We start from the raw sequence: 14,064 nt of genomic DNA on the forward strand, positions 1-14,064 counted from the left end.
CCCGCAATGTGCTTGTCCACTCCCGCAATGTGCTTGTCCACTCCCATAATGTGCGTGTCCACTCCCGCAATGTGCTTGTCCACTCCCGCAACGTGCTTGACCACTCCCATAATGTGCGTGTCCACTCCCGCAATGTGCGTGTCCACTCCCGCAACGTGCTTGACCACTCCCATAATGTGCGTGTCCACTCCCGCAATGTGCTTGTCCACTCCCGCAACGTGCTTGACCACTCCCATAATGTGCGTGTCCACTCCCGCAATGTGCGTGTCCACTCCCATAATGTGCGTGTCCACTCCCGCAATGTGCTTGTCCACTCCCGCAATGTGCTTGTCCACTCCCATAATGTGCTTGTCCACTCCCGCAATGTGCGTGTCCACTCCCGCAATGTGCGTGTCCACTCCCGTAATGTGCATGTCCACTCCCGCAATGTGCTTGTCCAATCCCATAATGTGCTTGTCCACTCCCGTAATATGCGTGTCCACTCCCGCAATGTGCATGTCCACTCCCAAAATGTGCTTGTCCACCCCGTAATGTGCGTGTCCACTCCAGCCATGTTCGTGTCCACTCCTGCAATGTGCTTGTCCATTCCTGTAATGTGGGTGTCCACTCCTGCAATGTGCTTGTCCACTCCCGCAAAGTGCGTGTCCACTCCCGTAATGTGCGTGTCCACTCCTGCAATGTGTTTGTCCACTCCCGCAATGTGCCTGTCCACTTCTGCAGTGTGCTTGTCCACTCCCGTAATATGCTTGTCCTTTCCCGTAATGTCGGTGTCCACTCCTGCAATGCACGTGTCCACTCCCGCAATGTGCATGTCCACTGCTGTGATGTGCGTGTCCACTCCCACAATGTGCTTGTCCACTCCTGCAATGTGCTTGTCCACTCCTGCAAAGTGCGTGTCCACTCCCGTAATGTGCGTGTCCACTCCTGCAATGTGTTTGTCCACTCCCGCAATGTGCCTGTCCACTTCTGCAGTGTACGTGTCCACTCCCGCAATGTGCATGTCCACTCCCGTAAAGTGCCTGTCCACTCCCGCAATGTGCGTGTTCACTCCCAGAATGATTCTGTCCACTCCCGCAATGTGCGTGTCCACTCCCACCCGCTCCACTCCGACACTGATGCATTAAACATATTGCACCATTAAACACACCTGAAAAATGAATCAACTGCTTTGCAACAAAGTTTTTTATTCAGCTGATAAAGAACGAAAAATGAATAAAAATCTCTCAGCTTTTAATAAACAACATCACAACTGTTAGGCTAAAGCCTACCAAATCATTTTTGCATGTATCATAATATTAGAAATGAGAAAACGAACAACAACAGCTTATTAGCCGTACAGCCAGATGCCTCAAGATCCAAAGGAGTTGAATCAAGTACAACTGGACTTGGTATATATCCGTGAAGACGTTTCGCCTCTCATCCAAGAGGCTTCCTCAGTTCGTGCCTTTCTGACTAGACCAAGCTAGTCTGACTGGCTGGTGATGAGACTCAGAATTTATCCTCTTGGAATCGTTGTCAGAGCTATTGATGTCCATGGCTCTGTGTCCCAATGTTTACCAACGCCCGTCGCTAACAGAGCCATAGATATGCGTGGCTCTTTTGTGTATCGATGTTATGGCCGCGCCTGTCGTTATCGGAGCCATAGATATGCGTGGCTCTCCTGTGCTCCGATGTCCAGCCGCACCCGTCGCCATCGGAGCTATTGATTTGCATTTGTTTAGCAGCGATGGTCGTTGGGGGTGTTAGTTTCGACTTCATTATTCAGTGGTCATGAGAGTGGTTGGAGCCGTTAGTGAGCGACTGTTGTTCTTGGAGGCTAGGCTTCTTGAGTCTCCTGGGTAGAGATGAAAGGATGGCATTGTAAGTGGGATATAGGTGGTGTCGCAGACCTTCTCCTCTGTTGAGGAATGGTTTTTCCAGTTTTGCATAGATGGCTTCCTTCACCCCTCTTTCAAACCATCTATCTTCTCTGTCCAAAATGTGTACGTTGCTGTCCTCAAAGGAGTGTGTCTTCTCCTTTAGGTGTAGATAAACTGCTGAGGCTTGTCCTGAGGAGTTTGGCCTTCTGTGTTGGGCCATCCGTTTGTGTAGTGGTTGTTTGGTTTCTCCTATGTACAGGTCAGTGCAATCCTCATTGCATTGTACAGCATACACCAGATTGCTTTTTTGGATGTGTGGTACACACATGTTGTTTGTTTTTCTTTCCCTTTATATCTGTCCAAGTGGGAGAGTACTGCTGGCGTCGTCTGTGGCTGCCGCTTCTCCCTCTCGTAGTGCCCCTTCCCATCCACCCCTGTATGTCTGTGTTATGTTCATCTGTTGTCTTGTTTCACTCCATTTATTGTAAAGCGACTTTGAGTACTAGAAAAGCGCTGTATAAGATTGATTTATTATTATTACTATTATAACATAAATTAACTAAACGAATGAAACTGATGAATCACCTGGCCTACTTCAGATTGCTGTGCAGGAAGAGGATGTTGCTGAGTGACTGCAGTCCGAGGCCTGTGCAGGAAGAGGATGTTGCTGAGTGACTGCAGTCCGAGGCCTGCGGAGGAAGAGGATGTTGCTGACCAACTGCAGTCCCAGGCCTGTGCGTAGGGCTGCACGATTATGGCCAAAATGATCATCACGATATTTTGATCGAAATTGAGATCATGACTTTTTAATCACAATTATTCATTGATTTTAGGGCCAAAATCTTTTCATTGAACTTTCACATTTAAATAAACAGCACTGCTTTAACTTCCATGTTGTGCTACATTCCTGCTTATTAATAAATCTTTGCATCAAAATAAGACAAGGTTCTTATTCACCTGAATTCAGTGCATCTCTTAGAAGCAAAATATGAATAAAATTGTACCCAAAATATAGGCTAACTAAAAATAAATGCGCTATCATATAATGCAACCAAATGAAAACAATTCAGGCCTATGCAGAAAAGGCAATAATATAATGCTTACACGTTTTTAGCAAGAAAGACCAGCCTGTCAACATTTTCTGGCTTGAGAGACGAGCAAAGGCAGGTCACTACATTTCCCCAGTGCTAAAGACCCTCTCTGAAGGGGAACTTGTGGCCGGAATGCACAAGTAGTTTATTGCCAGTTTTGAGAGTCATGGGAAGAGTCTCTGGTGTCCCTCCACCAGTCCAGCAGGTCCTTCTCACTGTTAAGGTTGCCTAGTTGTAGGTAAGACTGTAGCTCAGAGGCTATAGCTTGTTGTTCCTGGTGAGGTCTTGGTGTGGTTCCCTCAGCGGTCTTGAAGAAGCTCCCCAAGGTCTTCTTTTCCTTTTAAGTGGGTGTATCCTTAGCACTCGCAACGCAGGGATCAGTTTGGCCCATCTCCTTGAAAAGAGTATGGTAAATAAAATATGAATACCAAATTCAATCTAATGAAACATAATTAACATCCATATCCAGAAAGTAGATAACAGCACATTACAGCACTTGATTTCATAGCACATTTTAATCCACTTCATTTCATTCATTTATAATAAATTCTGTATCTGTATGTAATCACAATAATTACTATTACCATGCCTGCAGGCGAAGTCCTCGCCATCTCAGAAGTCAGTCTGGCTTGGATTACTGCAACACTGTCCCCACTGATATGTCTGAGCTTGAACTGTGGATCAAGAGCAGAGGCCATGTCAAGCAGCTCTTGTGTCAGAGGATCCTTGCATTTTTCATCCAGGTAAGCTCAGGATTTTGGTCTTGATGGTACATGTTAGCGCTGGATCATCATCCTTCACTTCCAGGATAGAGGAGCTGAAAGGTTGGAGGACTGGCTTTACAAAGGAAACACTGACATACTTTTCATTGGAAAGTGCATCAGTAAACTCAGTCAGAGGTTGGCGGGATTTGTTGATGGACTCCAGGACATGAGTGTCCTGCCATGTGGGGATGAGGTGTCGGGCCTTTCTGTCAGTGGACACGACATGAGCAATGGCCTTCTGCTGCTCCAGGACTCTCTCTATCATGGCCTGCCTCAATTCCCCACCTTGTGGGGGACTCCGTCTTCAGTGCCTGCTCTGGAAGCTTCAGGTCCCTTTATGCCTCTTCTAGCTCCTTTTTACGCCTCCAGCTGTAGCAGAAACTGCTCACCAGCTTTTTGCAAAGACCCACGGAACGGTCAATCAGAGGATCTGTCATTGCATTCTCTATAAAAGAACATGAGATATGCATATGTAAAATTAAAGCACAGAATAAAACCTTATCTGCTTCGATACACATTTGATAAACAATCCCCATCATATTATTAATATATTACTATTGTTATTAAAGTATTCACTCACATATTAACACAATCAGCATAGATTACATGCAATTAATCTTCACAGATTACACAAAATATTTCAATTAATTACATGCACCTTTTTTTTTTTAATATATCCTGCTACTCACCTATTGCTAGACGGAGCCTGTGGCCAAAGCACTGGAGCCTCATCTGTTCATTCAGAGAAGCTGCCTTCACAACGTTTGAGCCTTTGTCTGTTATAATGCAGACAAGTCTGTCCTCCTGCAGGCTCCAAGAGGCCATCACTGCCCTCAGTCCCTGGGCAACTGATTCTCCTGTGTGGTCTTGTGGGAAAAATGACGTTTGCAAGCATCAACTATTCATTTTAAAATCACCGTCGATGTAATAAATTGTCAGGCTCAAGTACAGCTCCAATGTTCTGCTTGATCATAGTTCAGTAGTAGTTGCACAGTACTCGACAGCTGTGACATCCCTGTCTATTTCCCCTTGGCATTTTGCATACTGCAGAGGTAATGCCACTTTGGAAAAATAATTGCATGAGAGGATCACATGTCTTTTGTCCAGTGTGTTGACCATTTTCCTGAAGCCTTCATTGCTCAGTGTTTATTGGATACATATCTTTGGCCAAATGGAATGCGGTTGCATTGGTTAGTTCAGTCTGTCTTTGGGAGCTGGGTGGATATGGTTATGCGCTGTACAGGGTTGTTGCTATGGATATCTGAGTTGATGTTGGACAAGGACGGGGATTCAGTGAGCTAATGTTAGCAACGTTACTCTTCTTGGCCTTCATGCATTCATTGTACTGCAGTTTGTGATGTTTTTTCAGGTGGTTGAAAAGATTAGTTGTGTTGCTTTGTGGCACACACACACAACTCTTTGCATATGACTTGTTCTTGGTTGTCATCAGTTGCCCTAAATCCGAAATATTTCCAAACAAGGGACGGTGATCCGTTTTGAGGGACTAGCTTTTCACCTTCTGCTCCAGACATTTGATATTCGTTTTGCCATTACTCGTCTACTCTGGACTGCAGCCGCAACAACCAGAACATTTTTGCACAGGCTGCCGCTGGGTTAGCACTTAAAGGGAACAGCTGTGATTGGTCAGGAAGTTAGTTTAGGAAGCACTTGATCTGATATGCAGTGGAGCGTTCCATGAGTGGAGCACGCATTTTAAACGTCAATATTGCAGTCGATCATTTTCATTTAACTGTGGGAAGCTAAAATCATGATCACGATTAATATTCGATTAATTGTGCTGCCCTACCCGTGCGTCTCTCTTCCAAGATGCACCTACAGACTCTAAATACCCTCTCTGATGGCACACTAGATGCATTGATACTCATGATGAAATGTGCCAGTTCTAAGAGTGCAGAGAAGGACTCTCTGTTGAACTTCCACCATTGAAGCACACTGTGTGGGGGTCTGGGTTGTCCGAGAGTCGGATGCTAAGCTTTTCCGTTAGTTCATCATTGACAGGTTTTGGTGCTGGAATCGCAGGACACATCGTCCTCCCAGTCTGTGAAATGGTCTGAGCTTTGCTTTTTGGCTGCTGGTGGCTCATCAGCACCTCGTGGACCATTTCCTTTGCACCTTTGGATTGGATTGTTTTAACACTTTTAAAAACTAATTTTTATAAAATGGCTTTTAATTAGAGTTTCTTTTGTTTCATGCTCTCATTCATTTATTTGTTCTTAAGGGTTTATTCATCATCTTTTATGTTTTTATTTCTTGACTGCATTGAACTTATTCTAATTTGTAAGTGTCTGTGAATCACTTTGCAAACTAGTTTTTGAAAAGTGCTATATGAATAAAGTTTATTCTTGTTATTTTATTAGTAGGCCTGGGCTTTTTCACAAATATAAATAGGCTAACAAGATCACTTTAAAATAAGGCTACAAACAAGACATACTACAACATAATATTCACAACAATAGCCTGTTTAAAGTATCCATATTACATACCTGCTATCACCTTGTCTCTTGCATCTGGGCCCAGCATCCGCAGCCATCGCATTTTAGGAATCAGGACTGTACATCATCATACTGTACATCATGTGGAGGGATTTTGCTGATGTGTCACTACTGCCCATCCATTCTTCCAGACGTGAGGCGCACACATTGGCGACTTCGGAGAGAAAGGGATGGAGGGATGCTGCTTGGCAGTGTTAAATGAGTCTGATGGACCACAGCAGCGCAAGCAATGCGCTGGAAGTGGAGTTGTTGGACTTAAGGTCATTAGTAGCATCCTTGAATACCTTGAGGAACGCAACAGCTGTTTTCTAAGTGTTTGCACTGATCTGCGCAGTTCTTTCCCACTGGTTATTGGTCACCAGTAACGTGGAGATGTCCTCATGCTGTTGCAGTATGCAGTCCAGCACATCACAATTTGAATTCCATCGGGTCTCAATGGATTGCTTGAAGGATTTCTTCAAGCTGTTCAGCAGACCTGAATGCTTGAGATATTTGACCAGTTTTTTGCATTGGTCAGTTCAGACAGCTCAGGTGTCTTGGCCAACATGTCTGGGGCAAATGCGCTTGACAGGGCAACGTTCAGGATGTGCGCATTGCAGTTGAGCCTGGTGTGTCCATGCAGGGCAGCAACTATGTTGGCTCAACGGTCAGTGACAAACAACACAGCCAACTAGCAGTGACGCATCTGTTCCAAACGCACAGTTTCCCAAACAGCAGGTTCCTGATGTTCTCTCCTGGTTTTGACACAATTTTCGAAGGGAGCCGCAAACACCACCCTTGAAACAAGACCGAAATTTTTTTTTGTGTAATGGATGGTGCTAGATATGAATGATGTTTTTTGTGGTAATCATCAGTCCATATATCTGTTGTGATGGCACATCCATGTTTCGATGATGGGCTTTATCTCCGTTGCCAGGACGCCTGCAGTGCCTGAGCTCTCCCCTCCACAATGTCTGGATACTGTGGTTGGGTGAGGCAAACAACTTTTACATCAAATTTGCCATATTTAGCGGCTACATTAACAACGTGATGAACTATGTCAACAAAGCCTTCCTGGCGACAAGTCATATGGCCGCATGTGTGTACAGCAAAGTGCGACACATTCTGGATTATATCTCGTTTAACATGTGCAGGGAGAAGAGCTTTATCTTTGAAAGACAGCTTACTCTGACCAGGAAGAATGGAGCAGGTACGTTACACCTCAACCCAGAGGTGCTGGACTTGTGCCCGTTGTACATCAACACTTTGCACATTTGTTACAGCTAACAAAGTCCAGTTCTTTTCCACCTTTGTCTGTCACAACTGAGACATTTTTCCAAACATCAGACTCCCTTGCTTTGTTTTTGTATTGTAAAAACCAACTTGGAGTTTCTTTTCAACTTCATGTGTTGACTCCATCTTTCTTGTTAGCGCTAAATTGCGGGACTCGCAGTTTATTTTTTGACCGCCCGCAGCAAAGTTAAAATCGCCCACTCCCACAAGATTTGCGTTGGGTCCTGTGGAACCCGTGGGATCCCAATCCCAATGCAGCCCTCGAATGTGTACTATTCACAGAGGATTGGGGAATAGTTGCAATCACAGCATTGTAAGATGGTGACAGATGTACTCTCACCCCCCCCCCCCTCGGTTCAGGGATGGTCATTCCCTCTTCACATAGATGGCCTCTTTGACTCACCGTTCAAACCAGTGTTCCTCCCTATCGAGGATGTGCACATTCTCATCCCTGAAAGAGTGGCGACTGGCCTGTAGATAATGTAGACTGGGGAGTCCTGGTCTGTAGATGGTGTAGACTGTGGATGCCTGGCCTGTAGATGGTGTAGACTGGAGAGTCCTGGCCTGTAGATGGTGTAGACTGTGAACTCCTGGTCTGACGTGTTAGCTGTCCTGTGTTGTGTCATCCTCTTGGCCAGCGTCTGTTTGGTTTCCCCAACATACAAGTCATGGCAATCCTCCTGGCACTTAACAGTGTACACTATATTGCTCTGTTTGTGCCAAGGGACCTGATCCTTAGGGTGGACCAACTTCTGGAGCGGCGTGTTTTGTGGTTTGAAAGCAACGAAAGGAACAACCACCCCTGAATTGAGGGGGGGGCCTAAGAATACATCTGTTGCCATCTTGATAATGTGATTGCAACTGTTCCCCAATCCTCTGTGAATAGTACACATGGCCATTGAAACTCTAATTACGGGTCACAGCAATTTGCATATTCCACTTCAGGTGTGGGAAGATGGTGGCACAAATTCACATTTGCAGTGGCCTCACACAGTACCGGCGTGGGAAGATGGTGGCGCGAACTTACGTTTGCAGCAGCCTCACCCAGTACCGTCCATGCAGTGTCTTTGTCCATATCTGTGTCTCAGTTTGTGTCTTCAGTTGATGGCTGGGTGGGCTGGCGCTGGATCGGTTGGGAGAGCTTGGTCTGCTTTGTCCTGTGGGCCCAGGGACCACGACCCTGTCTGGAGCTGCGCCCGAAGAGGAAACACCGAGGGCGGTCTGTCTGACAGGACGCGGAAGCGGGGCAGGCTAAGCTAACTGTGAGCCCATGCAGACTGGTAGTTCCGATAACACCGAGGGCGGTCTGGCGGTGGCTTCACCTAGTGTTGACTTTGTTTTTGGAGTCGTCATGTGGAGTGCAGGGAGGTGTGTTGAAGGTGTCTGGCTGAAAGAGCTGGCGTTGGATCGACTGAGTGAGCCTGGTCTGCTGCGTCCGGTGGGCCCAGGGACCACGGCCCTGCCTGGAGGTCTGATAGGATGCGGAAGCAGGGCAGGCTAAGCTAACTAGCAGCCCATACAGACCGCCAGTTCCAACATCCATCCTGGCGTTTGATCTCTTGCACAGGTTTTTTTTTTTTTTGACAAGTTGGATATAATATGTGTTTTTTTTGTAGTTTGGATATATGTGTTCTTGTAGTTTGGATGTGTTTTTGTCTTTGTGTTGCGCTGCTGTGTCATTTCATTTCACATAGGCAGGTGCATGGAATGAAATGACAAAAATGTTCCTGATTCTTGATTCCATTTGAAACTGGTTGTTGGTTTGGGTCGTTATGCCACTGTGTTGTTTATAAGGGTGGGGGTACCTGCAGTCACTGTATTGTTTATAAGGGTGAGGGTACCTGCAGTCACTGTATTGTTTATAAGGGTGGGGGTACCTGCAGTCATTGTATTGTTTATAAGGGTGGGGGTACCTGCAGACACTGTATTGTTTATAAGGGTGGGGGTACCTGCAGCCACTGTATTGTTTATAAGGGTGGGGGTACCTGCAGTCACTGCATTGTTTATAAGGGTGGGGACACCTGCAGTCAGGTGAGACTAAAGAGGCCACTTAGATGATGATGAAACGTTTCTCTCGGTAAACGTTGTGTCCAGATGAACTGATTCAACCTTCTGTGGTTTTCTCACCTGGGTCACTGAGCATGTATACAGACGAAATGAATACTACCAAGAACAATCAACCTGGTCAAACTGGCCTAATATGGACATGAAATGCAATAAAAGCAATAAAAAGTAAGAATCTGCTAGATAAAGAAAACATCTGTACTTGTTCTTTTCAGCAGTTTTCTTCAGCTTTTAGTTATCTTCTGTATGATGATGTTTTAGCACACAAATATCACACGACACACCTGGCTGCTCCATGGCAAAAATGATTCAGACCCCTTCAACCAACAAATCGCTGTTGTGCGATGCTTTTCACATACAAGCACGGCAACTGACTGAAAGCTTGGTTTGGTAATTCAGAGTAGAAAACAAACAAGTTTTGGACTTTATACCTTTTGGATCACTACCCAGTCTAACTGAAGTACAAAAACATCTCAAATATTATAGATGGATAGATTAGACTTTAGATAGACTGGATTATCGCCATGCAACAGTGTTGTGGTAACTGTTTTGGTACAGTGCACAAGTGGGCATCCTTAGTGGGGAGAGCAGTGTAGCATCTGTTTACGTGCATGTTGACTACCTTGGTGTCAGTGGACTGAGAGCAGTGGGTCCTCCCAGCAAATTCCGCCCACTTTTGGGTTTGTTCTGTTTGGCCAATAGGGAGCCAGCTGATCCCATAGTCACCGTATTGGCAAGTATAGAGCTGTTGTCTGAGGAGATGAGGGAGGAGTCAATGTAGGAAACTGATGAATCAGATGTCAGCTTTCCATTGGATGACTCTAGATTCAAACGATTTAACTCCTAAAAGACAAACATAAAAATAAACACAAATTAATCAGATTTCCAGTTACCAGTGACATTTAAATCTGATACCACAAGATTAAGGGATTAAGATTAAAGGGTTAAAACACAGTGAAACACCTTCACCCTCTCTCTCAATGGGGTACCAGTGGAGAGGTCGAGCAGCTTCAGGTATCTCGGTGTTCACATACTGAGGATCTAACATGGACACTTACTGAAAACAGACACTGAACACAGACGTGAGGCAGCATCTTTATCACCTCAGGCAACAGAAGAAGCTCAGTGTCTCCCAATAGATCCAGAAAACCAGTGACGTAAATAAGTAAACGTCCTGCGTCTCAAACGCATGAAAATCTGAAAGGATGCAGTAAAAACTATCGATGCATCCAGGGGATGCACCGCACCCTAGTTTTCCCCTGACAATGCTACATTACGAACAACAAATCAGTAGTGACATCACAGGAAGAAACCGTGACAGCGGTTACCATTTTCTAACCGTCTGCACACCTGACTTGTGCAGATGAGATACTGTGTTCGATGATCACAACTTGTGCAGACAAGATACTGTGTTCGAAGATCATGACTTATGCAGACGAGATACTGTGTTCGATGATCACGACTTGTGCAGACGAGATACTATGTTCGATGATCATGACTTGCTGACTGAAGAGGTCACTTAAGATGATGATGAAACGTTTCTCTCAATAAACGTTGTGTCCAGATGAACTGACTCATGTTTCTTTGATTTCTTACCTGGATTATTGAGCATGCATCAAGACATGAAAGCAAAAGAGTTGCAGTGTTAGCCTACAGCAAGTATTAGAGCTCATCCATCTTATTGCCCAAGGACCTCACGTTCCCCATGATGACAGCTGGAACGGAAAGTCTATATTTATTTTTCTTGGCCCTCCGTTAAGCTCCAGCTCCTTTGGGATTTCAGGCCTTGCTCCAGGCAGTAGAACTGGTTTACTCACGCGATCAGCTGGTAGCATGAGTAAACCATCCCCTCACTCCTCTCTACATGGCTCTCCGTTACAGAGTGTAGAAAGTAACAGAACCACGAGAAAATTGCAAAATAAAAAGTAGTCATCGCCGTTCAGTAACTGAAACAAAACAGTCAAAAAAGCACGCACAAACAAGTAACAAAATAACCAAAAATCCAAACATACAACGGGAGCTGCTGCAACATACTGCTTGCTACCTAGCACGGCGCCATCTTAAAGAGACTGATGTGTGGTGCAGTGCCTAAAACTGAGCAATGTTATCAAGCCTCCACAAATACCATGCATTTCAGCATCGCCCCCCTGCACCTGCCCACAGCCTTGGGGGGAGAAGAAGAGAGAGAGAGAGAGAGAGAAAACATGCTTCCAACATGTGTTGCACAGCTTGTGGGCCTGCCTGCTCACTCAAACTTCTCACTTACAGTGTGTTTGGGTTACATGTTGCCATGTCCTGAGGGTGGTGTTACCAAAGTTGCCTTAAACGATATTTTCCATGTAAATCGTGAATCAAATGACTCCCTGTAATGCAAAAGAATTGTTTTTACAGCAGATCGTACTGAGAATCACCATCGGGCAGTCCACAGTTTTTCTTAACCAGAGACGATAACTCATTGTTTACATTATTCTCTAGAAGAAGCCCTCCCCCCCGCCATTCCTCACTATAAAACGGTAAACAAGCCACTTTTGCAACTGAGAAGGTGAGAATACAGTGTGCTTTGTTTGTTTCATCTGATTGTCTGCTGACATGTGTTCAACAAATCGACATGTAACTAGGAAGTTCTTTTAAAGATTGGGTTGTTGTGTGAGGAACTGGTTTTCATCAGGAACTATCGCAATGAACACATCCCGAAGGAGATCACTCGTCCAGCTGGAACTCACTGGATTACCATACCGGATGAAAGATGCAGGAGGGGGCGTAGAGACAGGAGGCAGAAGTGGGGATGCCGGGCTGGGATACAAACCAGGCTAAAAGACAGCCCCCCACAACCCTGCTCTGCCCAGCATGTTTCTCACAAACGCCAGATTGCTCACTAACAAAATAGAAGAACTGCTGCTGATCATTGCGGCACAAAGATCTGTGAAAAACTCCTCAATCATGGTTAATAGCCAAGACCTGGCTTCATACGGGGATCCCTGACAAAGCTATTTTGCTAGCAGGCCGCACAGGAACAGAGACTCCGGTAAGAGCAGAGGGGCAGGGTTATGAATCTACTCTCATAATAAGTGGTGTACAAATGCTACCGTCATTGACAGACACTGTTCGCCAGACTTGGAGTACATGACATTAAGATGCTGACCCTTTCATCTGCCATGGGAGTTCACTGTTGTAATTGTTATGGCTGCGTACATCCCACCAAGCACTAACACCAAGACAGCTTTGGACATACTGCCAGCAGCCATTAATAAACTACAGACCGCTCATCCTGATGGGATTTTTGCTGTGGCTGGAGACTTTAACCAAGGTAGCTTGAACTGTCCTTCCTAAATTTTACCAACATGTGACATGTCCTACGAGAGGTGAAAACACATTGGACCATGCTTACAGTAACTTCAGAAACGGATATAAGGTCTCCACACTCCCTCACTTAGGCCAGTCTGACCAGCTCTCTCTCTTTCTCACTCCGGCAAACAGACCTCTCATCAGCTAAAAAGGCCTTCTGTGAGAACCATAAAGACTCTGCCTGAGGGGGCTTCCACTCAACTTCAGGACTGCTTTGAGCATACTCACTGGGATTTATTTGCACAACAAGACATAGAAGACTATACATCCACTGTCCTGTTTTACATACAAAGCTGTATTGATACTGACTGTTGATAAACATATCCGATGCTTTCCAAACAATAAACCATGAATGACAAGGGATGCGAAGCTGCTGCTGAGGGACCTCGAAACAGCCTACAGGTCTGGCAATGCTTAACTATACAGTGTTGCCAGGTCCAACCTGAAGAGAGCCATCAAGGAGGCCAAAGCAGCTTACAGGCAGAAAATTTAAGAACATTTCAGCGAGGGCAACCCCCAACGTGTATGACAAGGCATTCAGCACTTCACAAACTACAAAGGCAGCAAAGACACAACCAACACCAGCAGCAGCGACTCACTAACTGAGGAACTCAACCACCTCTTCGTCCGTTTTGAGGTGAATGAGGTGTATGAGGCCGAGACTGAGACTGCGCTGATACCAACCAGAAACTGCCTGGCACTTCACGTGAGCACAGATGATGTCATGACAGTGCTCCGCAGTGTCAATCCCAGGAAGGCTGCCGGCCCAGACGGCATTCCAGGGAGGGCACTCAGATAATGTGCAGATCAGCTGGTGGAGGTTTTCAGTGACATCTTTAACCTCTCCTTGTCATTATGTAATGTTCCCAAATGCTTTAAGTCTGCCACTATTGTGCCTGTCCCTAAGAAAACACCTATCAGCAGTCTTAATGACTACAGACCTGTGGCACTCACCTCCACTGTAATTAATTGTTTGAGAGGCTGGTCCTTAAACACATTAAATCCATACTCCCACCCACTCTGGACCAACACCAATTTGTCTACAGAGCCAACAGGTCAACAGAGGACACCACTAGCACAGCTCTCCATACTGCATTGACATATCTGGAGCACTCGGGAACATATGTGAAGATGTTGTTCGTAGACTTTAGCTCTG

General features: G+C 45.5%; 1 protein-coding gene across 1 annotated transcript in view; it reads right to left on the reverse strand.

Annotated features, from left to right (window-relative positions):
- Nucleotides 1-14,064, reverse strand: part of cdc27 (cell division cycle 27) — a 104,273-nt gene that overhangs the window by 39,300 nt on the left and 50,909 nt on the right. The window contains exon 7 of the mRNA XM_056287546.1: nucleotides 10,186-10,406. Within this exon, the coding sequence (XP_056143521.1) occupies nucleotides 10,186-10,406 (221 nt within the window). The remainder of the gene's footprint in view (nucleotides 1-10,185; nucleotides 10,407-14,064) is intronic.

Source organism: Lampris incognitus, chromosome 10 (assembly GCF_029633865.1).
Source record: "Lampris incognitus isolate fLamInc1 chromosome 10, fLamInc1.hap2, whole genome shotgun sequence".
Lineage (NCBI taxonomy): Eukaryota > Metazoa > Chordata > Actinopteri > Lampriformes > Lampridae > Lampris > Lampris incognitus.